We start from the raw sequence: 26,857 nt of genomic DNA, 5'->3' as shown, positions 1-26,857 counted from the left end.
ATTCACCAATGTTGGAGAAAATTTCGTATGTACATGTTATGGTTTTTAATCAATTCTTCCACAAGAGTAAGAACTTCACAGGAAGAGACAGGGTTGGAAACCGTGGTGAAGTGTTTTTTTCACCCCTTTAGTTGGTCGTCATTGTGGATGAGAAGTCGAGCGTTAACATCTTTCACAGGCGTATCGAAAGATTTGCGACCACATGCAAGTTCCTTCTTGCTGCGGTATTCTCTTCTGAAATCATTACATTCTGCGGCATCTTCCGCTTCGCTGACCAGCGTAATTGCATATTTCCTTTTGAAGAGGCGTACACTATGTTGATCCTCCCGAATCACCCATAGTGCCATCTCTCATACGATCAACGATTTTGCTGTCTCTTGTGACACCCTTTTGAAAGGTGCCCAACGGTATTCTCAGGCGGACTACTCAGTGTATCTGCCGCCCGATCAGCCTCATTGTCGAGCGACAGCTTTGATCATACAAGAACCTGTTACCAGAAATGCGGACGCGACGCCCAAGCGAATGTAGGTGACCATCTGATGGTGGGATCCGTTTCGAGGCCGATATCAGCACCTTTCTTGTTACGCACACCCAGGAGAGAACTCCTAAATTTATTGTTGATTGCGAAATGGTCGATCTAGTTGATAATGCAGTGTTGGTCAGTTGAAACTCAATTGACCATATGGCAAGCTCTGTGCTCGAACAATGTGCCATTAATGGCGGTGGAAAATGCAGAAATTCACAAACTTCTTTATCGTTATGATCGTCAAGACCCTCCCCCATCACATGTCTGAGTAAGGTGTTGTGAGAGCCCACTTTGCCAGGTCCCCCATCTCGACTATGATGTGACCTTTAGGAAGCCTCTCCTGAACTGCGTGTAATTGTTCATAGAAAGTATTTTCCTCCATTATATCGAAGGTTTCCGTTGGTGAATAGCATTGTAAAATTGTGATGCGCTTTAACCTTGTAATGAGAAAATGGGGTTAGCGAGTCTAAATCCACGTCTGCGGCATTCCTGTTTCTACACTTTGGAATCAACTGCCGAAATAGAGAATCTGGCATCAGGTGTTGTGAGTTTCATCTGCGTTTGACGATGGACGAGAATCGTTAAAAGCCTCAAAGCCCATTTGGCCCATTTACCGTGAAGGTTTGATTGGTTCATCAGCCTTTTTGAGCGAAACCTGATTAGTCTTCTGCATCAATGCCGCTTCTATGCTATATACCCGTACCAGCAAAACTGTCGATTCTTCCGAAGTATGTCTGTTGACGGTGCAGTCGGCAAAGCTGAATTTGACACAAATCGCTAATACCACCCACCCATTTCAAGAAACCGCCGTAGTTGTTTGACGGTTTTCGGACGTGGAAAATCTTTGATGGCATGTTTCTTGTCAGGATTGGTATAAATCGTCCCAATTTCAAAAATTTGCTCCGGATGTACAAAAATCCACTTTGCTTAAGAGAACCAACTGCTGGTCAAAGGTATCTGTGATGAGCAGTAAGTCATTTGAGTGTGCAAAAACTTGATGACGCAAGTGAGCATGCGGAGAAGCCAAACTCTGTAGCCCACCTCAGCATGGTCAAGAACTGTAAAGACACTCTTATCCTTGGGCAGCTTCTCCACTGGAATTTGCCAGAACGCATCCTTCAGATCTTGAGTTCTAATAATTGTAGCCTTCTGGAGAAGACCTCCCCTCTTCCTCTTTAACCCCGCCACGATCACACTAAAAGGAGGATGCCCCTCCAATGTGATGGCCTGAGGATGTCAAGGCAGGAAACTCGAAACCTACGCCTTACAATACATCTGCAGCAGGAGGATCATTGATTGAAGATGCGATCCATGATGGAATTTCCCTTTCGAACGCGGCACTCGCGTCCGGAGTTTTCCAGCTCCACGCGCGATCGATCCGTTATTTTTCTGGGAAAACCTCGGGCGAATTACCCTGTTTATTGGATTTTAAGTATCCGGTGCGAACCCACGCATCGATTAAAACGACGAACGTTCAAAGAACCCCTACTCCTCACATTCCCGAAGGTGGCTACCACAGTGGTATGCAAGCTCGTGTCGACAGAACACTTCGATGGAACTTTAGTATTTGCGGGCGGACCTTCACGGTCAACTTCGCAATATATTTAGATTTTGGATATAGCTACTCCTCCCATTACAACCTTGAATGGAAACTTACTCTCAGAAGTTTGTCAGAAACCGATTCCCATGTCAAGAGTGCGGGCCTTGTGATAGCCATCACAAACTACCTGACACTGGATTCGCGTCTGTTACCACTTGCCTTTTGCAGAGTATAAAAGCACTTTGCCACATGAGGGATGGAAGCACTCTTTAGAGTCCAACCAGTTTCTGTTTGGTAATCCATTAACGTGTACAAAAATATTGAAAATAAAGGTTTATATATTTTCGCTTGAACGGCTTTCATGGTTAGAGTTGAACTGGACATCTGGCTTTCAAGAAGCTGTCCTGTGTAACTCACAGGTTTGCCGGAGCGTTTATGGCAACGCTTTAAGCATTTGACGTCAGTTGTTTCCACGTCTCTATTGTGTGCAGTGCCTTGCATAGTAGGTAGAATGCAGCCTTTGCCTGCCTTCCGAACTGAGTTGTCTCCATTGCAGGACAATACTTTTGACAAAACAGTTTTATACAAAGTCCGCCATGCTATTTACAAGATCAAGCTTAGATAAATAAGGAGGGCAACATATTTTGTTTTAACCTCAGTGGTGAGATCAGGAAAAGACACAAAGAAAGTTTGATGCGAGCTACGTCGAATCCTGATGTCTTCGGGGCAGTTTCCGCGGCAAACCGCCATTGACTAAAAAACGATGGAAAAAAGTATTTACCTCAGTCGACATGGCATGGTGGGCCCAGTTTTGTCGTCGAGAAATGAGCAAGGGTTCTCTGGACGCAATGACGCTTATAGGATATAACCAAATTATTCTGAGCCAAACAAACCCGACTCTGTATGTTAAATATTACACCCCCACTGGCAAGACGAAAGAACTCGCAAGAAAGACGATGGTCCGGTGTCTAGAGCTGCAACATAAAACGCGAATGTGGCAAATTGACTACAAATTTCTCTATTTGGGTAGCTGACACACTAAATACGGTGTTGGAATTGTTATTTCTGAGGGTTTCCGCGATGTCATTAAAGAAGGGGAACAATTTAATGGCCAGTTGTTGAAGCTCATTATAATTTGATTTCTTCACTGCAACTGTTAACTACTCTAGAAAAGGACCTGCAACGCCCCTGTCGGGTGATCCTAATGGCGATATAAATGGAAAGGCTGATAGCAACAGGTGCCATTCGAAAAAGGGTTGGGAGCATGTAACGAGGGTGGCGAAAGTCTTGATGATTTTACGTTCGCTCACGACCTTGTTCTTATCAATATATGGTTTTTTATACTTAATCGTTCTACATTTTGTAGTGGAAACATTAAGATGCAATTCGACTATGCGCTGACTGCAAAGATATCCCTTATAAGACCATCCCGCCTCAACATCGGCCTTTGATTACTGTCCTGTGAATTATCATCATAATCAACGGCGCAACAACCGGTATCCGGTCTAGGCCTGCTTAATAAGGAGCTCCAGACATCCCGGTTTTTCCACCAATCCGATATCCCTAAAAGCTGTCTGGCGTCCTGACCTACGGCATCGCTCATAGATTTCGTTAATATGTAGGCTACGGAATTATCCATCCTCATGAAGGGGACTAAAAACTCCTCGGAGGATTCTTCTCTCGCACGCGACCAAGAGTTCGCAATTTTTCTCGCTAACTTTCCGGGGATCACATGAGGACTGGCAAGATCATTGTCTTGTACAGTGAAAGCTTTGACCCTACGGTAAGACGTTTCGAGCGGAACAGGTTTCATAAGCTGAAATAGACTCTGTTGGTTGCCAACAACCGTGCGCGGATTTCATCCTGTGAATTATACTACCGTTAAAAACGCGTGGTCAACGCACTGGCCCACCGCAAATAAAATAATGATGATTTCTTGAGCTATGCATTCTGCGACCACTTTCAATCAAATTGACCACGTGCTAATCGAACGCCGCTACCACTCAGCGTTGATGAATATCAACATATAGGGGGGCCAAAATAGGCTCTGACAATCAGGTGAGAGTAAACACTGAAGCCATCCCTAATGAGATGTAGCATCCACAGATTATTATCGACTGGCTCGGGACGGAAGAGCGGTACAGCTAGGCAATGTGCAATCTCGCACGCCGAGTCAAATCATAAACTCCCTCGGGCGGAGAAGCGAATCCACAGACGGAACAAGGAAACCTGGGAGAAGCAAAATAGGCAAATCTGAGTTCCGACCATGTGGTCATATTGGAGCGATGGGTTGAAAATTTTGGATAGCGAATTAGTGCCTGACAACTGACAACGTGGCATTATCTGCCCCATGCATAAGCAAGTCGGAATACCTGAAGCTTGACACATCGGTTATAAGGGCTTTGTGTTCATTAGTTTCCCACACAAAACTTTCTATGCACGCTTTGCCACTACCAACTCCGCCGTTCATATGAGTTCACTTTATATGATGATGACGTTATACACGTCTTAGAGTGCCAGATACAAATTTACGAGAAATGCAAAACTTTGACCTTTTGTAACTTTCTTAATAATGCTTGGATTTCCTTCAGAATTATTATTACCACTTATACCAAATTTTGTACTACTAGAATGAGTTCAGAGAAGTTTTCGGGCAAATTTCTAAAATGCTGCTATTATTAATTTTATTTGAGCAGATATCGGAATGGGATGTGTTTTGAGGTCAAGATTTCGTATAAATGCACCATTTTGATTTTTTTCAGATCTTTCGACTGGATAGATTCTGAGAACGAGACGTTTTTCACTTTTTGGGGCACATATTTTGAGCCCACACTTGCCAATGTTCAATCCGATATCAGAAATAAGACCAGCTTCGAAAAGTACTGATCGAACCCTTTCATTTGACGTCGTCAGCCCACATGAACATATTCTGTTAAAAATAATGTACTTCTCCTTTTCGCATTTATGTGGAACCCCCCTCCCTTTATTGTACGTTCACAGAGCACATATTTTCAGCAATTTTCGTGACAATAGCTCTAGCTATTTCGGAGCATATCTCGGGTGACAGACGAACGAACATAGAGATAGACAGACATTGAATCGATTTTAAGAACCTTAATACAAAGGGGGATAACACGTAGTGCAGCAATTATAGAGGTAACATGTTGCTGAGTACCATCTTTATGATATCTTCCGCTATATTGCTAAGTAGGATAGCCCGATACACTCAAAACATCATCGGCTCATATCAAAGAGGCTTCACTCCTGGTAAATCAGCAACAGGTTAGATTTTCTGTCTGCGTCAAGCGATGGTAAAATGATTAGAATACGGCGTCCTTTTATCGACTTCAAAGTCACCTAGAATAGCATAGCGAGGGTGAAAGCATTCGGGCATGAAAGCATGAGAGCATTCGGTATTCCGAAGAAATTGATAAGATTGACTAGGCTAACCTTAACTAATGTACGACGCCAGATAAAGGCAGCAGGATCACTTCCGAGACATTTCACCAACAAAAACGATTTAATAAAAACAGATACCGTATCATGTATCCTTTTTAACCTGGCCCCGGAAAAGTGATTTGCGGTGATGATGCAAATGCGACAGATGTCATTCTTTTGATTGGTTGACGATATGGGAAGATCAAATCGAGGTATACAATATACCTTTATTCAGATCGAGCAGGCGGCGCGAAATCTTTAGTGATGATCTTGCTATTCATCATGTGCTCGTCTGAGACTGCAGAGGAGAAAGTCTATAGGGGCAACCCCTATTGTAGAAAAAGAAAGGACTCTTTTATACGTTTTCCATCGATGAATCGTCTGCCGAATAACAAGAACGCCAACCGGGGAGCAAAGAGGGCAATTTATATTACTCGAACGGTCCATTACAAAGATAGAGAGATCTGAATCGACTCGTTAGAAGCTGACACCAGCGCTTACCGGATATCGAATACGACCTGCGACTGACAGAAAGGCAGGAATGCTTTGGGTAGATTTTAACGAAACAACTTGCTCATCTGCTGCTTCCATAAGTACAGCCAATATTTGCAGCAATTCCTGTCAGCGCCACTCAAGTTGAGGAGACAATCAAACAAATGTAACCAGAGAAGCCGCCCGATTCGGATGTCGTTCTGTATTCTTGCCAAGAACTAAGGAACTACTGAAGCAATACTCCTGTGCTGATGTTCATGAAGAAACACCATCAGAAGCATCGTTCTCCCTACATTGCATTTCAGGATTTATTATAGAAAAGGCATTTGACCATGCGCCACACAAACTTATCTGGTACGCTTTTGATTAACAGCTAGCGCCAGAGATATCCATGCGCTGGGTTAAATTACTTTAGTGCACATCAAAATCTTTTCTTTTTTCTGTCAGTACTCTTCAAGAAAGCTCCCTCTTGCCATTCTTCTTTGTTCGTGTTAGTCACACTGTTACGTGGGATATCCAACGTTCACAATCCCATACACTGCTCTAGGTATATACGACGCGTTTCACTGACAAAGATGATCGCGAGAAATTTGACAAAAAAGTGGAATGATCAACTCAGGAGGCGAGCTGACTCCGCTGTCAAACCGAACAGGCGGAAGCTAAAGAAGAAGATGTGTCAGATTTGAAATGTCAAAATGAGGAAACGTAAATTATTCAATGGCAAGTATGAAGTGAAGAAATAGTTTACCAATGAATTCAACTGTGGTTTCAATTTGCTCAGATCCTACGGTATTTATGGCGTGACAAATAAAAGATCCTGCTTCCACTCGTTTGCCTTTTAATTGAATGGTTAAGCTGGCCTCCTCTTTGTTGTATATTAGTTTCCCATTAATGAAGTTTGCGTTAGCTGGGGTTGGCACAACACTTTTCCCATTCAGTATTATCGACCGATAGGCTGCACTGGGAGTTTCTAATTTAACATCCGAACCCAGCAGCTTTGTGCCTTTGAATGTCCAGATGACTATTGGCAACGGATTTCCACCTGCTTTGCAAGTCAGGGATATGTCGTCTTTCGGGCGGATTTTTAAGTTACTAATCGAGACTGCTAATTTGGGTTTCCGTAAAACTTCGATATGGTAAAAAATGTCAACTGTTCCATACTCGTTTGAGGCAGAGCATTTGTACTCTCCCGCCATTTCTACGCTGGTATTGGATATTACTAAAATGGCGTTTGTCCAGGGGATGGTCTTGCTGCAAAAGCGAAATAAAAAATTAAAACTGAATCGGTTTATATGTTAATTATTTTCATTACTTGTTATATTGCCAGGATATTTTTGGGGACGGGTTACCATGGACCAAGCATTCTAGTTCTGTCAGCTCACCCTCTTTTACGGCCAGCCAGTTGGTCTGAGGCATTCGAAATTCCGGTGGGCCTGTGGATTCAAACAAATGCGGTTTTAGAGAATGTATTTTTTATAATTTTTGATTTTAGTTTCTTTGTGTTGGAGTTCTTTTGCATTTGAGCTTCGTGAACTCTTGTGTTTCTAGCCATGGTGCCCCAATGCCTCAGATGGGATGGCGCCAGGACGCCAGACTGCTGCCAGGGATGCCGAATTGTTGGACCCCAGCGCAACACCGGAATGTTTAGAGTTCTTTATTTAGAGGTTGATTAGTTTCTATAGGAGGTTTGCGCCTGCAAGGAGTTGCTAAATGTCACACCAGGAGCACGTGCACCCATTCAGAGATGTCCGTGTAATGGGCATACATGTGTGTGGGTGGGAACAAAACGTAAATCCTGCATAAAAATTAACTGTGGAATGGATACCGAGAAATAAAGCCGGGCTTGGAGGGGGATGGAATAAAAAAAATTGCGGGGAATAAGAGAGAGAAAATTATGCAGGACATCGGAAACCGTATACTCCCAGTTTTTGGTAGTGGACAAGCAGGCTCCCGCTGTGGGAGCAGAGTAGCGAGGGGATAGGCAAAATTCAGACCTTTACTTCCCCTCGAGCGATGTAAGTTTTAGTGACCAATCGGAAGCTGTCTTTATCCCACTGGCAATCATCATCATCAACGGCGCAACAACCGGTATCCGGTCTAGGCCTGCCTTAATAAGGAACTCCAGACATCCCGGTTTTGCGCCGAGGTCCACCAATTCGATATCCCTAAAAGCTGTCTGGCGTCCTGGCCCACGCCATCGCTCCATCTTAGGCAGGGTCTGCCTCGTCTTCTTTTCCTACCATAGATATTGCCCTTATAGACTTTCCGGGTGGGATCATCTTCATCCATACGGATTAAGTGACCCGCCCACCGTAACCTATTGAGCCGGATTTTATCCACAACCGGACGGTCATGGTATCGCTCATAGATTTCGTCATTGTGTAGGCTACGGAATCGTCCATCCTCATGTAGGGGGCCAAAAATTCTTCGGAGGATTCTTCTCTCGAACGCGGCCAAGAGTTCGCAATTTTTCTTGCTAAGAACCCAAGTTTCCGAGGAATACATGAGGACTGGCAAGATCATAGTCTTGTACAGTAAGAGCTTTGACCCTATGGTGAGACGTTTCGAGCGGAACAGTCTGGCAATAGCCCAGCCAATAAGCTTTTCACTTTCAAAGTCTTTCAAGACCGATTGAAATGAAATTTGGGGTGGGGGTAGAGGGTGACATACAAAACAAAAGTTATATAGCACCCCCCCCCCCCCGCCCCCGCTCTGGGGAAGGAGAATTAAGGATTAAAGAGAAACAAAGCATATTAATTAATAAAAATAATGGTTATTTTTATGGACAGTGACTTGACAGTACTTGAATTTTTGAAATAATTAAATAAATCAATAAAAACAAAACCTGGTTTTCTCATATGAATTGAAAGTTAGTCGAATCCCGTGAGAATCTACTGTATTAACCCCTTGCAATAAATTCAAAAAATTTGGTGGATATAAAGTCTGTAGTTCGGAGAAAAGTGTGATTTACCCGCAAAAAATTTTTTATATTTAAACGGAAAGTAACTTTTTTTAAAAATATCTCAAAAAATCAAAAAGACTTATTATACTAAAGTGCAAAAATAGGGTCTGTCTCTGGCTTAAATATTAAGTCAGTAGATTTTCACTATCATTTTTATTTTTTGAGATATTTTTAAAAAAAATAATTTCTTTTCTTGAAAAATAAAAACGAAATTTTGGAGTAAATCAGATTTTTTTTTTAAACTGCGCACTCTGTATCTGCCAAGCTTTCAGAAATTATTGCGTTTTTTAACCCTGAAAGTAGTAATTTTTTTAGATATTAAGAATTTATGTTTGGCGAGTCATAACTCTGCCCACCTTCTATCTACAAAAAAATAAAATAAAAATAAATAAAAAAACCATTATATTTTTCCGAGTTGTCAAATCTCGGCAGATGCCTACTTGAATTGTAAAGGGGGGCTGGTGGTGGTGGTCGGTGGTAGGTCAATGGGAGAATCCGTTGAGAGCTCCCCACAACATCGAGCAAGTATGCAGAATGGTATATTTCTTCATGTTTTGGACCAGACTGCCTGAGAGTCCCAGGAATACAAGAGAAGCCGTGAAGGATTTAGGTACAATACCTGTAGCTGGCAATATCATGGGAACTATAACCACTTTTTCGAGATGCCAAATTTCTTTGATTTCCTGAGCCAGTGGCTCGTAGTTAACCTTCTCTCTACGTATTCCTGTTCAAGGTTGCTATTATGAGGGATAACTTCATCAATCTTGTCTAACAGGCTTATTGTGTAGAATATGACGATCAATTAGAACTTGCCGGTCCCAATACATGCAGAACTAGCAAGTACTGCTCCGGCTCATATCGATAAATCGGATATGTTCCCGTGATCAGCCCATGCTTGTATGCAAGATTTTGGTGGATCACCTTACATACAGCGTTATGCTTGGTGATGTATTGCACCGATGCCAGTACAGCCAGAAATGAGATGGTCCAACGTTTCTAACGCCGAACTATACATTCTCGCCTCGTTCTCCACCCGTTCTTTCATTGTGAGTTTTTTTAAGCTCGGGTGGCGACCACGCCATCCTGAATGGCACACATAAATCCCTCCGTCTCAACAAAGAGCTGCTCATTATACAGCTGTCTGTTTGACAAATGCAAAAGGCTAAAGGCAATTCACGTGTTTACCGTGCATTGCCTTCGACTTCCATTCATCAATCCGCTCTTGATTTGGTTATTTGCGAAAAAGTGTGGAAAAACATTTTTTCGAACAAACAACGACAGCAAATCGGAAGTTTCGGATCTTTTGCTGCGCTTATATCTGACATTTCTGTTCAGATTAAATTGCCGTGTGCCAGGCAGAAATGGCTTTGACCGTTTACATACGGTTAGAGATTGCAATATATTTATGTAATGGATCAGTGTATGATAGAACTTACCGACATTTTTGAATAAGTATTCGAGCCGTTTAACCCTTGTGTTACTACCCAAAAAATCTATGCTGTTTACCACCCGGGTATCCATGCACAGGTTTATAAGTAATACTGTATTGTTGCTCAAAATAATTTATGTATTAGACAGATATTGACTAAGTTATCATTCACGAAGGAGGTTAAGCTGAATATAATAATTTGCAGTGACTTTTGTAATATAATATTGAATTACAAATAGTGATGTTTGTAATCCTTGTAAAATACCCGATCCCCCCCGATTAGAAAGATAAGTAAAAAGAAGGGTCTCTACATTCTTTGATATTTGGAAAACATTGTGGAATAGTTTTGGAACGAATGTATACATTCGAGAGGCAGTTTAGCTTAGTATGCGTTGTTTACCCGAAGAAGAAAGATATAAACGTCACGCAGTTATTACTGACATAGCACGGATATTTTCGTGCACTGATCGGTATTTTTATGCATTAGTGTATTCTAAATACAGGGTGCGGCAGCATAACTTCCTTTTTTTTGTTGAGGATGCTGGGAGTCCTAAGGCCGCACCCACTTGGTGACGGACCGAACTACTTGGGGAGCAACTTACTCCCTCTTTTGAAGTTCCGCGGACTCCTCTTTTTTTGAGTAAAACCCAAGTTTACAAAAAAAACGCAAAAAGTTGACTGACGGTTTCGTCCAGGGCAGAGGCAACTCATCAGACGCTGCCTCACCTCTGCCCTGGGTGCAGCGTGACCGATAGTAACGATAGATGGAGAATGCACCACTTAAATACAGGGTGCGGCAGCATAACTTCCTTTTTTAAAATGCGCGCCACTCAGTTAGTTGATGTCATGGCGGAGCGCTAGTGGTCTCGTTCAAGAGGGGATACTGTAAAGTTTTATCCCGACACGGCTCAGTCGCCATCATGCGTTGGAATAGTGAGGAACGTGCCTTTGCCCTTGAGGTTTACTTTTCAAGCGGATGTTCGGTTATTGCAACACAGCGTGCATTTCGAAATCGCTTTAATTTAGCCCCGTTGGCTCCCGTCCCAGACCGCAAATCAATTGTTACATGGGTCACTACATTCAGACAAACTGCAAGTGCGACAAAAGGAAGAACTGGAGTCCCTCGGCCCGTTAGATCACCTGAGAACATTGAAGCAGTGAGAGCGTCAATGTTGCGATCGCAAACACGCATCTGCCCTTGGACTATCCGATCGTTCTGTGAGAAGAATTCTTCGTGATGATTTTCATTTTCATCCCTATAAGATGGCGATAGTGCAGGAACTTTCAGAACGTGACTTCAATTCTCAGATGAACGCGTGTGAGCTTCTTCTTGATGTCGTTCCGGAGGGTGCTATTGTTTTTTTTAGCGATGAAGCCCATTTTCATTTGTGTGAGTCGGTTAACAAACAAAACATGCGCTACTGGGCTGACACCAACCCTCGAGAATTGCATCAAAAGCCTTTGCATTCACCCAAAGTCACAGTGTGGTGTGCAATTTCCTCAGCTGGAATTATTGGTCCCTGGTTTTTTGAGGAAAATGAGGTTACAGTGACAGTGAATTCGGACCGGTATGTAAACATGCTACAGAATTTTTTTTCCCACGGCTAGAAAATTTGGATTTGGGGGACACTTGGTTCCAACAAAACGGTGCAACAGCACACACTTCAAGAGCATCGATGGCTGTTTTGAGGGAACACTTTTCAGAGCGCCTTATCTCAATTAGAGGCGATTTGGAATGGCCGGCACGCTCTCCCGATCTGTCCCCTTGTGATTTTTTTCTATAGGGTTTTTTGAAATCTCGTGTTTATGTGAACCGTCCAAGAACCCTACAAGATTACAAGATACAACAAACGCCAGAAATCGGTTTTCGCAATGTATGGAGAAACAATGTAAATAAAAACTTTAGACATGTACCTACATTATAAAAAATAAATAAATATTTTCCGATGCATACAATAGTTTTTATTGAGTTTTGAAAAAAGGAAGTTATGCTGCGCCCCCTGTATTATGTGAATTTTTTTTTTGTTAAAATTAATATTTTTTTTCGTAAATATAAAATGTTCGACAATATTTTGATTGGCACATTTTATATGAAAAACAATAAAATAGGTGACAAGAGCTGAATTTTGATAATGATAATTGTTTAACCACAAATTATTTGTTTTATAATAAAACCGAATCGGTCTATGCCATAAGCCAAATGTGCGTGAGGTACGCTCACCATACCTATGGTCGCCAGCTTTTTTTCAACACCCTTAATATTCCTTTTCTTGGTGCTTACATCGTTTATTACGAAAATAACAAAACAAGTCGGGAAACCGGAAGCTGCACACTTCAGGTATGAAAGGTTTTGTGTATTTCTTTTATGAAGACATTTGAAAGTGAATTTGTCCCATTAGTAGGTAACACGGAATATACGCATATATTATGTGAGAATATTCACTTTCGGCTGACATTGAGATTGAAAATCTAGAATTTCCCAAGAAGTGGCAACTTTGAGCTATTATAACTTTGTTAGTAATAGTGCGATTTCCACCAAACTTGGTATGATCAAGCTTTGTATTATAGTCTACATTTCGTGGTGCTAGGATGAATTTAAGGGGGTTCTGCAGTCGAATACTAAAAATTATAGTAAAATACTATTATTAACTTTACTTGAAGAGATATCGGTATGGAAAGTATTTCGGAGCTTAGCCACCATATAGTGGCATCCTCTTGATTTTTTTCAGATTTTCCGGTTGGGCAGTTTCTGACCCCCCGCCTTTCCAACAAATGTCAAAACTAAGACCAGCTTTAGAAAGCACTAACCGAGACATTTCATTTGATACCCCATGACTATATTCAGTGAAAAAAAAATTTACATCCCCCTTTTACATGTATGGGGACGCCCCTTAAATTCGACGTAACAGTTCCCACCTTTTCACCAAATTTGGTGTTAATCGCTACTATAGTCTCCGAGAAAAATGCGTGTGACAGACAGACAGTAAACCGAATTAAATAAGGTTTTGTTTTACACAAAACCTTAAAAACAATTAAAGGGGGCGCAAGAGATCTAGCAACAGATTAAGCGATGCCAACCAACGTTATGGATGATCAGTAGTTAAGAGGACAAACTAATTACAATAGAGGCTACTGCTGTCAATCAGCCGTGAAACAAAACTGACCGAAGGGTGTAGTAGGATCATACCACGCGGCAAGCAACCAACTCGAAAACGAAAAAAGCCGAGGATGTGTTGCGATAAGTATAAAAATCCCGTTTATAACGAATAGACGGCAAAAATAACAAAATATTTAGAATGCAGTTTATAAAATTCAAAGTATGTTGAATAAATTTATTTATTACAAGGTAATAATCTCATGATTTTTTTTATTAGTGTATATATCCAAAATTTCGATCCTTTTTTCGTAACGATGAAATGGTGAAATGTACTGATTATTATAATCATTGTACCAACATATGTACATTATAAACATGGCGCGAAATCTTGGGCTGCACATCAATGAAGGCAAGACAAAGCCTATGGTGGTAACGTCAGCACCGAAAACCAACCAACCAACAACATCAAACCGCACTGGTTGAACGGGAAGATAGGAGACCACAACTTTGGGACCATTGATAATTTCTCCTATCTAGGGTCGAAAATCACAACCGATAACAGCTACGATGATGAAATCTGCGTACGGTTGTTGGCAGCCAGCAGAGCCTACTTTAGCTCACAAAAACTTTTCTGCTCGAAATGTCTCACCATAGGGTCAAAGCTCTTGCCAGTCCTCATGTATTCCTCGGAGATTTGGGTTCTTAGCAAGAAGAATTGCGAACTTTTGGCCGCGTTCGAGAGAAGAATCCTCCGAACAATTTTTGGCACCCTAGATGAGGATGGACGATTCCGTAGCCTACATAACGACGAAATCTATGAGCGATACCATGATTGTCAGGTTGTGGATAAAATCCGGCTCAATAGGTTACGGTGGGCGGGTCACTTAATCCGCATGGATGAGATAATCCAGCCCGGAAAGTCTATAAGAGTAATATCTATAGTAGAAAAAGAAGACGAGGCAGACTCAGCCTAAGATGGAACGATGGCGTGGGCCAGGAAGCCAGATAGCTTTTAGGGATATCAAATTGGTTGACCTCGGCGCAAAACCGGGATGTCTGGAGTTGCTTATTAAGGCAGGACTAGACCGGATACGGGTTGTTGCGCCGTTGATGATGATTTCGTGAGAAAAAAAGAAGGAATGATCTTACTTACGCAATTACCAACCATTATGAATGTGGAAGAATCGTAACCCGCAGAGTCAGCAAGCCAGGCGGTACATCAACTGAGATACTTGGCTTTGGAATGACGATGTTGAAATGGAGATCCGTGTAAAGAAAGTCTCTACCACAAGAGGTTAGATATTGTCTTCTATTTGTAGTTAAGTCTAAAATTGATAGACTAGTAGCTTATTCCAAACTCCAATTTTATTTTAGAGTGTATATATATATTTCGGGAGCAACTTACCCCCTTCATCAGTACAAAGCTACTGAAAACAGTTGCGATTATACGGTTCTATTTATACTTAAACACTAATTACCTAAATTACTTTTTTAACAAAAAAAAACAACATTAATTTATTAACCTAATTACCTGTTAATTACCGCGGTGAGTCTTATTAATTTTGAGGAGGAATTACCGGAATTCGTGTTTAATAACAACGTTGCGTCTTCTCTCAAAATTTCTAGACTTTCCCAAGGGTCCAAGGTTGTCGTTCGGTTTGTATGACGCAAGAATTCAAGATTTTCGCGTTGAATGGTATGGGCTTCCTCGACTATGTGGGCCATCATTGATGATCTTATGCACGACTTTTGTTTCTGGACACTACTTACCGCTTCCTTGATGTGTTCGTTAAACCTAGTCGTTATCAGGCGTTTAGTCTGTCTAATGTATATTTTATTACAGTCGCTGCACGTTATTCGATAGATTCCGCTTGCCAAAGGATCTTTCACGCTTCCCAGTAAATTCCACAAGGTGGACGATCGACTCGAACCTACGATTTCCAGTTGGTAATTTTTTACCAAGTTCCTGATGTTGTTAAATAGGGAGGAATACGAGATACTTATTCGTCTGGTGGTTACCTCCTTCTGCTGCGAAATTGGTGTTGTATAGGCATGCCTATTGTTTTGCATGACCTTCCTTCCAATCAATTTCTCAATAGTCTGAGGATTATACCCATTTTTAATAGCGGTGTCAAAATATACTGCCGTTCCTTATTGAAACCGTATTCCGAGAGAGGGTATGTGATCAGTCGGTGGATCATGCAATTATAGGCAGCATTTTTTAGGAAAATATGTGGTGCAAAGTTGCAGGTATCGTTCTCTGCGTTGCTGTAGGTTTACGGTATATCTCAAACTTAAGCTTCCTGCTAGAGTTGACTATATTTAGAGCCAGGAAGGGTAGATCCCCACCCTTTTCTACCTCTAGTGTAAACTCGATTTTATGATGAACCTTGTTTATAGAGGAGATGACCATGTCTATATCGTCTCTTCTAACTATCCCAAATACGTTGTCTACATACCTAAACCATACTTTAGGCATTATTCCCCTCGATTCAATTTCTTCCCCGACATGAGCGTTTCAGTGAGTAACGGCGAGAGGGGGTTCTCCATCGCTACTCCCGAAGTAGTTTTGTAGAATCTGTCCCGAAATGTAAAATAATTTTCGTTCATGCAGAGCCTGGCAAGTTTTGCATAGATACGAACTTTTCTTCTTCATTCCGGGCCAGATCCAAACTGGCTCAGCCTTACTAGCCTTACTATTCGTCGTCCCAAAGGTCTGGCACTCATTAATCAACCACTTGGCGGTGTTGTACGTCGGTGAGTTCGCTTCCTTGTGGATTCTCGGTTGACATCCAGAGCCAAATGGCGAAATCGATAACCGCGAGCCGACCCCGCCTGTGAACGGGACAAAGGCTGAAGAAAAAGAGAGCTTCTCTTATGGATATAGGCTAACGACAACAAGGAACTCCAAACATTCCAGTTTTACACCTAGGTACAACAATTTGATATCACTGACAGCAGCTTCCCTCTGAGACAGGGTCTTCTGCTTTATTTTGCAATACATGTGCTTACCCTTGGGCTGCAGTAGTAGGGTCGAACTGACCACCCTGGAAACAAGGGGTAGGCCACCTACATTTGATAGCATTCTCGCAGTTTGGAAATTGTTCTTTATTTTGACTTGGCAATGATTAACCAAAGCTACTAACAAAAACCTGACTTTATTATTTGACTAACATATGTGTGTAATATTGTTGCAGCCCGATATCTCAATACATTTAAAACTTTGCCCCGCCCCCCTTTTACGATTAGATTTCCAACATTTTGGTTTTAAGAAAAAGGATTACTCATTTAGGATATTAAAATAGAACTGGTTTAGTTTTTCTGTTGGCCATATGAAAATTGTTTTTGTATTTCGTTGCCATTGGGTAAAACTGAGAAATGGGAAAAATGTCTTGGACTTGTTTTTGAAATATTCAAAATTGTCGCTATTGCCATTGTCAAATAATCCTAAAGATTCTACTTGGATTTGATTATAATAAAATGTAATTTTCAGAATCTTAACGTCTGAGTATCTTACCTGAGACAACCACATAAAATGTCCGGTTTACTGAACCTCTCTCATAGATGTCCTTACACTCGTATTTCCCAGTGTCATTGAGTTTCAAATTTTCTAAAGAAAGCTGACCCAACATGGAAATTGTCCGTCCATTTCTAATCCATTTAGTCTAAGTCAATAAATGAATGTGAAACTATATTTATATGTTCCTTATTCTTTCCGTTGTTTAAATTACCCGTGGAGAAGAATCGCCTGCAGCAACACAATCTAACGTCAAATCATGTCCGACAAACCCCGGTTTTGTAGCATAATATGGACCACCATGCGCGTAAGGATCAGCTGATGGGAAAACTGTGACCATTTGTGTGAAATTCCTCTCACCAAATTTATTCCGCGCTATGCAGGTGTAAGTGCCACTATCCTCCGGTCTAGCAAATACCTTATTATAAAGTTCAACGTGTCCGAATGGACTTCCACTAAATTCAACGCCGTCCTTAATCCAAGTCACATCAGTTGCATAGGAGTATGGGCAAAGCAGGCTAATATCTGAGTATTCTTCAAAATGATGCTTGGTCAGCTGACTTCCAGGACTGAGAAGGGGCGGTCCTGCGAATGGTTTGGTGTTAGTGAGTAAAATTAATTGAAGACTATTAAACCTTTGGCCTTACCCTGAGATGTTATTTGTATCGATCTGCTATCTTCTCCTTCAACGTTTTTCGCCACACAGGTGTAATTGCCAGAGAGCATATATGATCCTACATTCAGATAATTCTCGCCAATTTGATCTGAAATTAAAGATAGAACCAATTCCAATTCATTTAATTTTTTAATTGTTTTGTGTTTAGGGAACAGCGTAGCACTGTTGGTTAATTTCAAATCAGGATTAGTTAGTTCGAAGTAGCACCCTCATCTAGTGAACATTACGGTCTTTGGTCATGTAGATGATTTAGAGTGTAAGTGACTACTCTGGATTGCCGTGCAGCACCTCCGCGACTCAGGGTGTAGGTGGGGTAAGCTCAACTCAAACTAATAGATTGCATATTGGGTAGATTTCATTCAAATTTACCCCTTCTCCCAACCTGTCGTGTAACTCTCTCACTCTCTGTAACCTTCAACAAGAGTCTGGAAGAATGCTATTTTTTCATCTTTGGCACAGTAGATCTACTATAGGCAGTACCCTTACAAAAATGACCCCACTTGCAAATGTGCTCGCAGAAGCTTATCTGTACACATCAGAGACGCTAAACCAGGAAAAGGCATAATCTTCGTCAAATCGTATTGGTAAGAGAAAGATCGGTGAGCTTTTGCTATTCCGGTACTACGGCGTGCTCACTCATATAGCAAAAAGTTGTTTCACGTATTCACTTATACATAAGCAAAAACTTGCCAATCTAACCAATACATTGGCAAATCCGGGCGGTATGTCAAACACAGCTGATCGGGTTTTCGGTACATCTCGCTCATGCTCAAGGGCAAAACAATTTGAAATCGTGTATACTCGCACTGATTTCCCCCCTTGAGGGGCAAGGGGGAGTGAGGTAGCTGTCTAGTATCTAACTGTGTCTTTGGAAAGAGGCTCCTCTTCTCTTCTCTTGCACCAAAATCGACGAGAAATACATCAATGACTGGATGATTGCGCACGATGGTTTTGTGAAGCATCGATTTACTGCTTCAAACCATTTTGATTTTAAAAACTTAGTTGCTAAATGCCTTAATTCACGGCAGGAGCTACATGCTATTTATACCGATTTTTCCAAAGCCTTTTAATGTCGTAAACCACAATAATCTTTTCTTCAAATTCTCTCCCCTACAATCATCTCATGGTTCTCTTTCTACTTGTCAAACCTTTCCTGCAGAGTTTCTTTTCATGATTATGTGTGCCTGTGTTTTTATGGTCAAAGGGTAGTATAGGTGTCAGGGCGAAACGTGGATTGGTAGTCACGATAGAGCATAAAACCTGGGAAACCCCATCTCCCCCTCCACGTGACAACCGCTGAGAACTCTTTCTTAACGAAAACAACGACAACGGAATAACGATTCGCGCATTTTCTTATCGAACGTGCGCTCCCTTGCAGAGATGGAGCTGCCAAGCAGATAGTCAATACCCTGTCTCAATATAGGGCTGATGTGACAGCGTTGCAGAAAATGCGTTGAACAGGAACCGGTTTCCTAGAGCAGAGCCACTACACCATGTATTATAGTGGCCAACCAGTAAATCATGCACTCGGAGTAGGTTAGTCACCCAAAAACTAAACCCTGCTGTTATCGGCTTTAAAAACACAAGCGAACTGCTATGCACTCTGTGCTTGCGAGGCAAATTTAGATATATAAGTCTCATAAACGTTCAAGCCTCTACAGAGGAGACTGCAGAGTCGGAAAAGGATATCTTCTACGAGGCAGTAGAGCAATCCCTCTAAGCTTGTTCCAGGTATGATATCAAAATCATACTTGGGGATTTTAACAGCCAAATAGGGACGGAGCCCGTATTCAGGCGATATGCTGGCTGTCACACGAAATGGTTGGTGGAAGTACCTGATTTGTGCGGAAAGCGGTCCACAGACATACATGGGCCCCTCCAGACGGGACCACTTTCAACCAAATTGACCACGTGCTGATCGAACGCCGCCACCTCTCAGCCTTGATGAATGTCAGAACATATAGGGGGGGCAATAAGGACTTGGATCACTATTTCGTTGGCAAGGTCCTCCGAGCTCGAATAACAACACCACCTTAAATCCTCTCTGACAATTAGGTGAGATTTAACACTGAAGCCTCTACAATACAGCCCTCCGCAACACCTATAAGAGGGAAATGGATGCCGCAATAACCGCAGTCAACAGAGGACCTGGAGATGAAGCATCAACAAATGATCTTCACAATCACCTGATGAATGATATCAAAAATACGCCCCAAACATGCTTGGCCCCAGCCGCAAAAGGAGGCGGAACAGGTGGTTTGACGGTGAATATAACCTAGCAACGGAACGGAAGAATGTTTTATACCGAGTAGTGTTGCATTCTTAAAGAACGCGGGCACGCGCGGAGACGAACTTCGGCGAGCAGAGACGAACTTCGGCGAGCGGAGAAGCGACTTCACAGATGGAAAAAGGAAGTCTGGGGGAACCAACAAGTCTGTGAACTAGAAAAGTACAGGGAGCAACCGCACCCGGCGCGGAAGTTTTACCAACAAGTCAGCAGGATGAAGCCTCATACATCTCGATTCAACTCGATATCGGCGAGTTGGAGGTCCCGCCAACTGAAGACGACGTACAAATGCTGCCACCACCAAATATAGAATAAACAGTCCGTGCAATTCATCGGCTTCAAAATCAAAAGTCGCCAGGAGCCGATGGAATTACAGCCGAACTGATTAGTTACGGAGGCGACCACCAAGCGGTGCATCAACTTATGCTCAAGGTGTGGGACAATGAACCAATGGTGACTGGCAACGAGGCATTATGTGTCCCATACATAAAATACACATACAGTGTAGCAATTATAGAGGTATCACGTTAATGAGTACCGTCTATAGGTTATTCGCCGTTATCTTGATAGGTCGGATAGCCCTATACGACCAGAAAATCATTGGTCCATACCAAAGAAGCTTCACTGCAGGCAAATCAGCAATTGATCAGATTTTCTCTCTGCGCCAAGCAATGGAAAAACTATTGGAATATAGCTATCAGTTGCAAGATCTTTTCATGGACTTTAAGGTCGCCTATGATAGCCAGGGTGAAACTACACACGGCCATGAGAGAATTTGGTATCCGGACGAAGTTAATAAGACTGACTAGGCTGACTCTGACAATGTGCGAGGCAAGATAAAAGCAGCAGGTTCACTTTCGAGACCATTTAACATCAGCGACGGTCTAGGAGAAGGGGATGCCCTATCATGTGTCTTCTTTAACCTGAGCCAGGAAGAAGTGATCCGTGATGCCAAGGTAAATGCGAGAGGTACGATCATCTCTAAGTTAATCCAATTATTGGTCTATGCTGACGATATCGACATCATGGGAAGAACGACCTGAGACGTACAAACTGCCTTTATCCGGATTGAGCAGATGGCGCCAGATCTTGGGTTGCGCATCAGCGAAGGCAAGACAAAATATGTGGTGGCAACGTCAGCACCAATAACCAACAAACCAGCAACATCAAACCACACTTGTCAAACAGGAAAAATAAAGATACGAGACTACAACTTTGAGATCGTTGATCATTTCTCCTATCTACGATTCAAAATCACAGCCGTGTTACCGCCGGTTACGACGGTGAAATTCGCGCACGGCAGCTAACAGAGCCTATTTCAGCTTACAAAAACTGTTTTGCTCGTAACGTCTCACCATAGGGTCGAAGCTCTTACTGTACAAGACAATGATCTTGCCAGTCCTCATGTATTCCTCGGAGACTTGGGTTCTTAGCAAGAAAAATTGCGAACTCTTGGCCGTGTTCGAGAGAAGAATCCTCTGAAGAATTTTTGGCGCCCTACATGAGGATAACCAATTCTGTGGTCTACACAACGACGAAATCTATGAGCGATACCATGACCATCAGGTTGTGGTTAAAATCCGGCTCAATAGGTTACAGTGGGCGGGTCACTTAATCCGTATGGATGAGGATGATCCAGCCCGAAAGGACAATATCTATGGTAGAAAAAGAAGACGAGGCAGACCCTGCCCGAGATGGAGTGATGGCGTAGGTCAAGACGCCAGACAGCTTTTAGAGATATCGAATTGGTGGACCTCGTTGCAAAACCGGGATGTCTAGAGTTCCTTATTAAGGCAGGCCTAGATCGGATACCGGTTGTTGCGCCGTTGATGATGATGGTTTTTATGAAGTGGAGGATAGGCAAAGTCTCTAAGCAATCAGACCCTAGTGGTCCATTGTAGTCGATTCCTAACGGAAAATTCCGGATTCATCTATGTTTCGTAAGATTCCCATTGATTGATAGATGTTACCGGTTGCTCGTCAATCACAAAGGTCGATGTCGTTAGAATCTCATACACTTTAGCCTGGAAGATCATTATATATTGTTCAAGTTTTTATAGGAGAGGTGGATTCCCGCTCCAAAAAACTGTTTTTTTTTCTAGTTTGCAAAGCTTTCTCTATGTTTCAGGATAACTTTATATCTTCTACCAAACAGCTCTTGCGCGCTGTTAACATCAACCTGTACGGGATGTCTGGGGAATAATGCCCACACAATGCAGTCAATTTGGTCGTTAGTAAGATTAGTAAGTTGAGGTTCGTATCCTTTCTCAATTCTGCAGTCCGCTCTTTTGGGGTGCGAACATTAATGCGGCTTATATTTCAAATTTAGCCCAGCAGGCGTAAATGGCATCGCCCAAGCTTATGCTTTCGAAGCCGACAGCAGCAGGATTCATTTCTTGGCTGACTAGGCAACCTACTCCGGGCATATGGTTTACTGGATGACTGTTATAATTTAATATAATTTCGCTGGAAAGCGGTCCCTATCGAGCGCATCCATCTTAACACTGTGACATCAGTCTTATATTAGGCAAGAATATCGGCAAGCTGCTTAGTAGCTGCAATTTTTACTGAGAGCGCACGTTCCATGTAAGAATACACAAATCACCTGCCTGTGTTGGCTGCCGGATCCAACGTTCTGAAAGGAAAATTACGCATTTGCACACTTAGCTGTGTCCGAGAGAAAAATTCTCCCAAAAATGTTTCGTCCTGTACAGGTCTAGACCGGATGCCAGTTGTTGCGCGATTGATGATGATGAATATGAGCAATCCTGCAAATTGCTCTGGTAATATACGCTGCAATAGGTTCAACCTGCAGGGGGGGGGGGGGGGAGGGGGGGGGGTGGGGGTTTACGGGATATACATATTCATAATAAAGCCCATTTGGAGGTATGCGTGTTTCGTTTGGTACGATGCTGTCAAGTTACTGCTCTATTTCTACTATTTCAATGTTTTAAATCAAAATTTAAAAAGTAGCTCGAGTGATTTTACGAACCTGATACATGAATTCTGCCATCTCTATACCAAGTGACCACCGGTTCAGGTTTCCCATTTGCAATACAGGCTGTTGGCGAATCCCTGTCTCCTGGCCTTACGTGAATGTTTGTGATGAATTCGGAGATAATTTTTGGTGGTTCTAGCGAAGTAAATTAATTAGTTATTAATAAGCTTTTGCCAAAGAGAAAATATGAAGGAGTTGCTTCTAAATAACATGAGATACCGAAACCAACCAACCATCTTACCTGTTACAGTCACAGTAACTCCTCGTTCAGCATGTCCCACTTTGTTGGAAGCACGGCAGATGTAGTACCCGCTGTTTTTATCTTGTGCATTCTTGATTAGTAAGTCGCCACCCTTCAAGAGCTCGAAATTGTCTGAATTCTTTATCCTTTCACGGTTCACAGTCCAATCTAATTTAGGCTAAAAATTTTAATCCAATGAACAATGGTAGCATAGTTTCGAAATATAATATTTCTACCTGAGGATTTCCGCGACTTCCACACTTTAGAATTCCTTCTCCGCTTTTACGAATACGAATGTGATCGTCTTCAGTTGGGAAAATCAGGGGAGCAGCTAATTTGATAAAATAATTTTAAAGTGGGTCAATATGTTTTTATAATGGAGGGGGTGCAATAATGTTTATAATGAGAAGCGGTGCATGTGCCTATCAATTAAGACCCGGTACTCACTCTTCATATTTTCTATTCTACACTGACACTTACGCTAAAAAACTACATTTTTTAGTGCAACTTTTAACTACTATAAGACAATAAGGCTTAGTTAATTTTTCCTTCAAATTTAGTCATTTTCCTTTTCTATTCTTAGGGTTTGAACGGAAAACAAATATTTCTATATTTTTTATAACAATTTTCAAAATTTTTGCATCATATTGGGCCACATATTCGTTTAAACGCACTTATAGAAATCTGTTAAGACAAAGGCTTTAAATTTTTAGGAAAGCTTCAAAAATTCGGTTGGACATGGATTTCACCAAAGTTTGGGGCAAATTAAGACCTATTTGATCCTATACCTCTTTGATACTCAGCCTCAGTTCCGTTTTGCGTTTTATTTTCATAAATATAGATCTTCCGTGGGATTCAGATCCGGATTATAGGCTGACAGCTCCAATATTGGTATTTTTCTTTGAACAACAAAATTGACGCATTGACAAATGTAGTCTACGCCCATTTTCTCATCGATAAAATAGATAGGCTCACCTTCCACGTTTCATTACACATAAGGGAATTAATTTTTGGAGAAATGAAACCATGAGTCGCTTTTCCAGACGCTGGAAGTGGTGCCAAAGCCGTAACACTCGCCGCTCCAAAACTGATTTCGCCTGGGCTTCTTGCGGTGTTATTTAAAAAAAACAGCCTGCACTTACAGTTTTTCTTCTTTACGTAAGGAGTTGATTTCAGGAAGTTCTAATTTGGGTGTATCTACCTTTCCAGGCTTTTTTAAGGTTTTACTCGGAACGGGCTGAACCAACTCTTACGAAATTCGGTGAGAAGGTCCTGTCTGTGAACCCCTTTATATATGGGAAGTGGCGTCATTTTGTGTTAAGTTTGGATGGGGGCTCACCATACATGCGAGAAGGGAGTGTAATTTTTTTTTCACAGAAGATGGTTATGTGGGGTATCAAACAAAAATTAGTACTTTTCGAAACTGGTGTTATTTCTGCAATTGGGTGAAACATAGGGGAGTGAGGACTCAAAATGTGTATCCCAAAAAGTGAAACCGGTCTCGTTCTTGGAACTTACATATTATATTACTAGATTTTAGAAATTTACCCGAAAACCCCTAGTAATTTCATCATCGAAGGACAAGGAAGGATAAGGGGTAATATAAAGCATAACTTTGGAAAGTTTGAATGGAATCCAACTATTGATAACAAAATTAGTAGCGTTGAAACTTGTGCATTTCAAGTAATTTTATTGCACTCTAAGAGGTGCATGACGTCATCACCATAGGTATTAAGTGAAGTTATATGAATGGCGGGGTCCATGGGGACATTTTAGTTTTTTTTAAGTAATTTGTGTATCAGTATCGAAGCAGACATGTATATGTATATGCATGTGCTAATTAAATTTGCAAATGTGTGTCGGCGTGTTTGAGCTGGGAGAGAGCCAAAGCCGCTGAGCACTCAGACCTTAGTGGTTCATTGTACTCAATTCTCCCGTCTAATTGAATGTCCCGGATTCTTTCATGTATTGGAAGATTTCCGTTAGTGGATGTAATGCTACCCGCTGCAGTTGGAGCACATCAGTACCAAAAATCTGATGTCTGATGCGTTCATAGGCGAGGCACTCACATAGATGTTCCGTGGATTCTGCTTCCTCATTGCAGGATGAACACGCATCATCTTTGATAGTTCCTATTCTGAACATATGCCCAGCTAGTGAATTATGGTCAGTCAAAATGTCCACAATACTTCTGCAAGTCTTCCTGCTTTTCGACAGGATAAACTTTCCAGTATGTTTGTTTGCTTCTGACAGGAAAAGTTTGGTCTGTCTAGCAGCATTAAGGCTTCGCCACCTGTTATTATGGGAAGCTTCTTCCCAGTTTTTGATAGCAGCATCACCCAATGCTACTGACACCCCAATTGCTGGTTCCGGTCCGGGCATGGGGAAAGTTGAAGCCTCTTTTGCTATGGCATCCGAGATTTTTATTTCCATCTGCACCACAATGACCAAGTACCCAGAGTAAATCAACCCTGTTGTTTCTAGAAACAGAGTTCAATCGGTTTCTACATTCCTGAACGATTTTTGAACAAAGTACTACTCAACGCCCTCCGTGCAGCTTGACTATCGTTACAGATTGAGATGTGCCTGCCCTTCAACCGCTCGCCAATCACCCAAGTTGCCGCTCTTAGTATCGCATATACTTCAGCCTGAAAGACCGTTGTGTATTGTCCCAAAGGAAAAGCCCACTTCTCGTTCTTATTCGAGAGGTAGAATCCTGCTCCAGAACCATTTTCTGTTTTTGAGCTATCGGTGTAGAAGACGTCAGTACATCCTGACACGCATTCTTCTGGTTCGTCCTAGTTTTCTCTTCGTTTCAAGATAACATCATATCTTTTACTAAACAGATGTATAGGAGTCTGAGAATCCGAAACATTGCGAAAACTAGATTCAGTTGTCCCAAAACCTCTTCCAATGGTCTGTGCCCCCCTCCCGCCTATTGTTTTTCCATAGATCTAATCGAATCAGTCTATGAGCTGCTCTCATTGCAGTGCTCTAAATAAAAAAAAATCCAAGGGATGCAAGTTGAGTAATGCATTCAGAGCTGCGCCGGATGTGGTACTAATGGCACCGGCGATTCCCAGACACATAGTTCTTTGCAGTGCGGCAAATTTACAGCGAAAACTCTTTTGTCTCACCTTAACCCACCACACTACGGTTGCATAAGCAAACATCGGCCTACTGATAGTAATTATATTCACATTACTACCTGAGGCCTTAGTCCCCTTGTCGAAGCAAAGGTCCGCCTACACAGTTCATAAGTTGTGAAAGCTCGTTTCTTCTTTATCTCTACATGTTTGTTCCAAAGAAGCTTTTTATCTAATAACTCTTAGATATTTCACTTCTTCGGAGAGTTTAAGGGTTGAATCCCTCATCTCTGGCAAACAAAAACCATTCAGTTTCCTCCTTTTTGTAAATAATACCATTGTGGTTTTGTTTGGATTTACCGAAAGTCCATGCCTGATACACCAACTGTCAATCAAATTAACGGCGCGTTGCGTATTGCAACATCAACAGCTAGCACAGTCACGTCATCTGCATAAGCTTGAGGGTGTACTGGCATATTTTACAGTTTAAATAGTAGTGAGTCGATCAACATATTTGACAGAAATGGCAATAGCACACCTCCTTGAGGGCAGTATTTCGTCGCTTCCG

General features: G+C 41.9%; 1 protein-coding gene across 2 annotated transcripts in view; it reads right to left on the bottom strand.

Moving 5' to 3' along the window:
• Positions 1–26,857, bottom strand: part of LOC119650204 (hemicentin-1-like) — a 135,503-nt gene that overhangs the window by 24,153 nt on the left and 84,493 nt on the right. For both annotated transcript variants that reach the window (XM_038052770.1, XM_038052771.1), the window contains exons 22-29: positions 23,440–23,534; positions 23,204–23,381; positions 22,957–23,097; positions 17,649–17,765; positions 17,216–17,586; positions 17,002–17,149; positions 7,309–7,429; positions 6,745–7,247 (exon numbers count right to left, since the gene is read on the bottom strand). In XM_038052770.1, the coding sequence (XP_037908698.1) occupies positions 6,745–7,247; positions 7,309–7,429; positions 17,002–17,149; positions 17,216–17,586; positions 17,649–17,765; positions 22,957–23,097; positions 23,204–23,381; positions 23,440–23,534 (1,674 nt within the window). The remainder of the gene's footprint in view (positions 1–6,744; positions 7,248–7,308; positions 7,430–17,001; positions 17,150–17,215; positions 17,587–17,648; positions 17,766–22,956; positions 23,098–23,203; positions 23,382–23,439; positions 23,535–26,857) is intronic.

The sequence above is a fragment of the Hermetia illucens genome, chromosome 2, assembly GCF_905115235.1.
Source record: "Hermetia illucens chromosome 2, iHerIll2.2.curated.20191125, whole genome shotgun sequence".
In the NCBI taxonomy this organism is placed as follows: Eukaryota; Metazoa; Arthropoda; class Insecta; order Diptera; family Stratiomyidae; genus Hermetia; species Hermetia illucens.
Note: the sequence above shows the minus strand (reverse complement) of the source record. Positions and strands in the feature narration are given on the sequence as shown.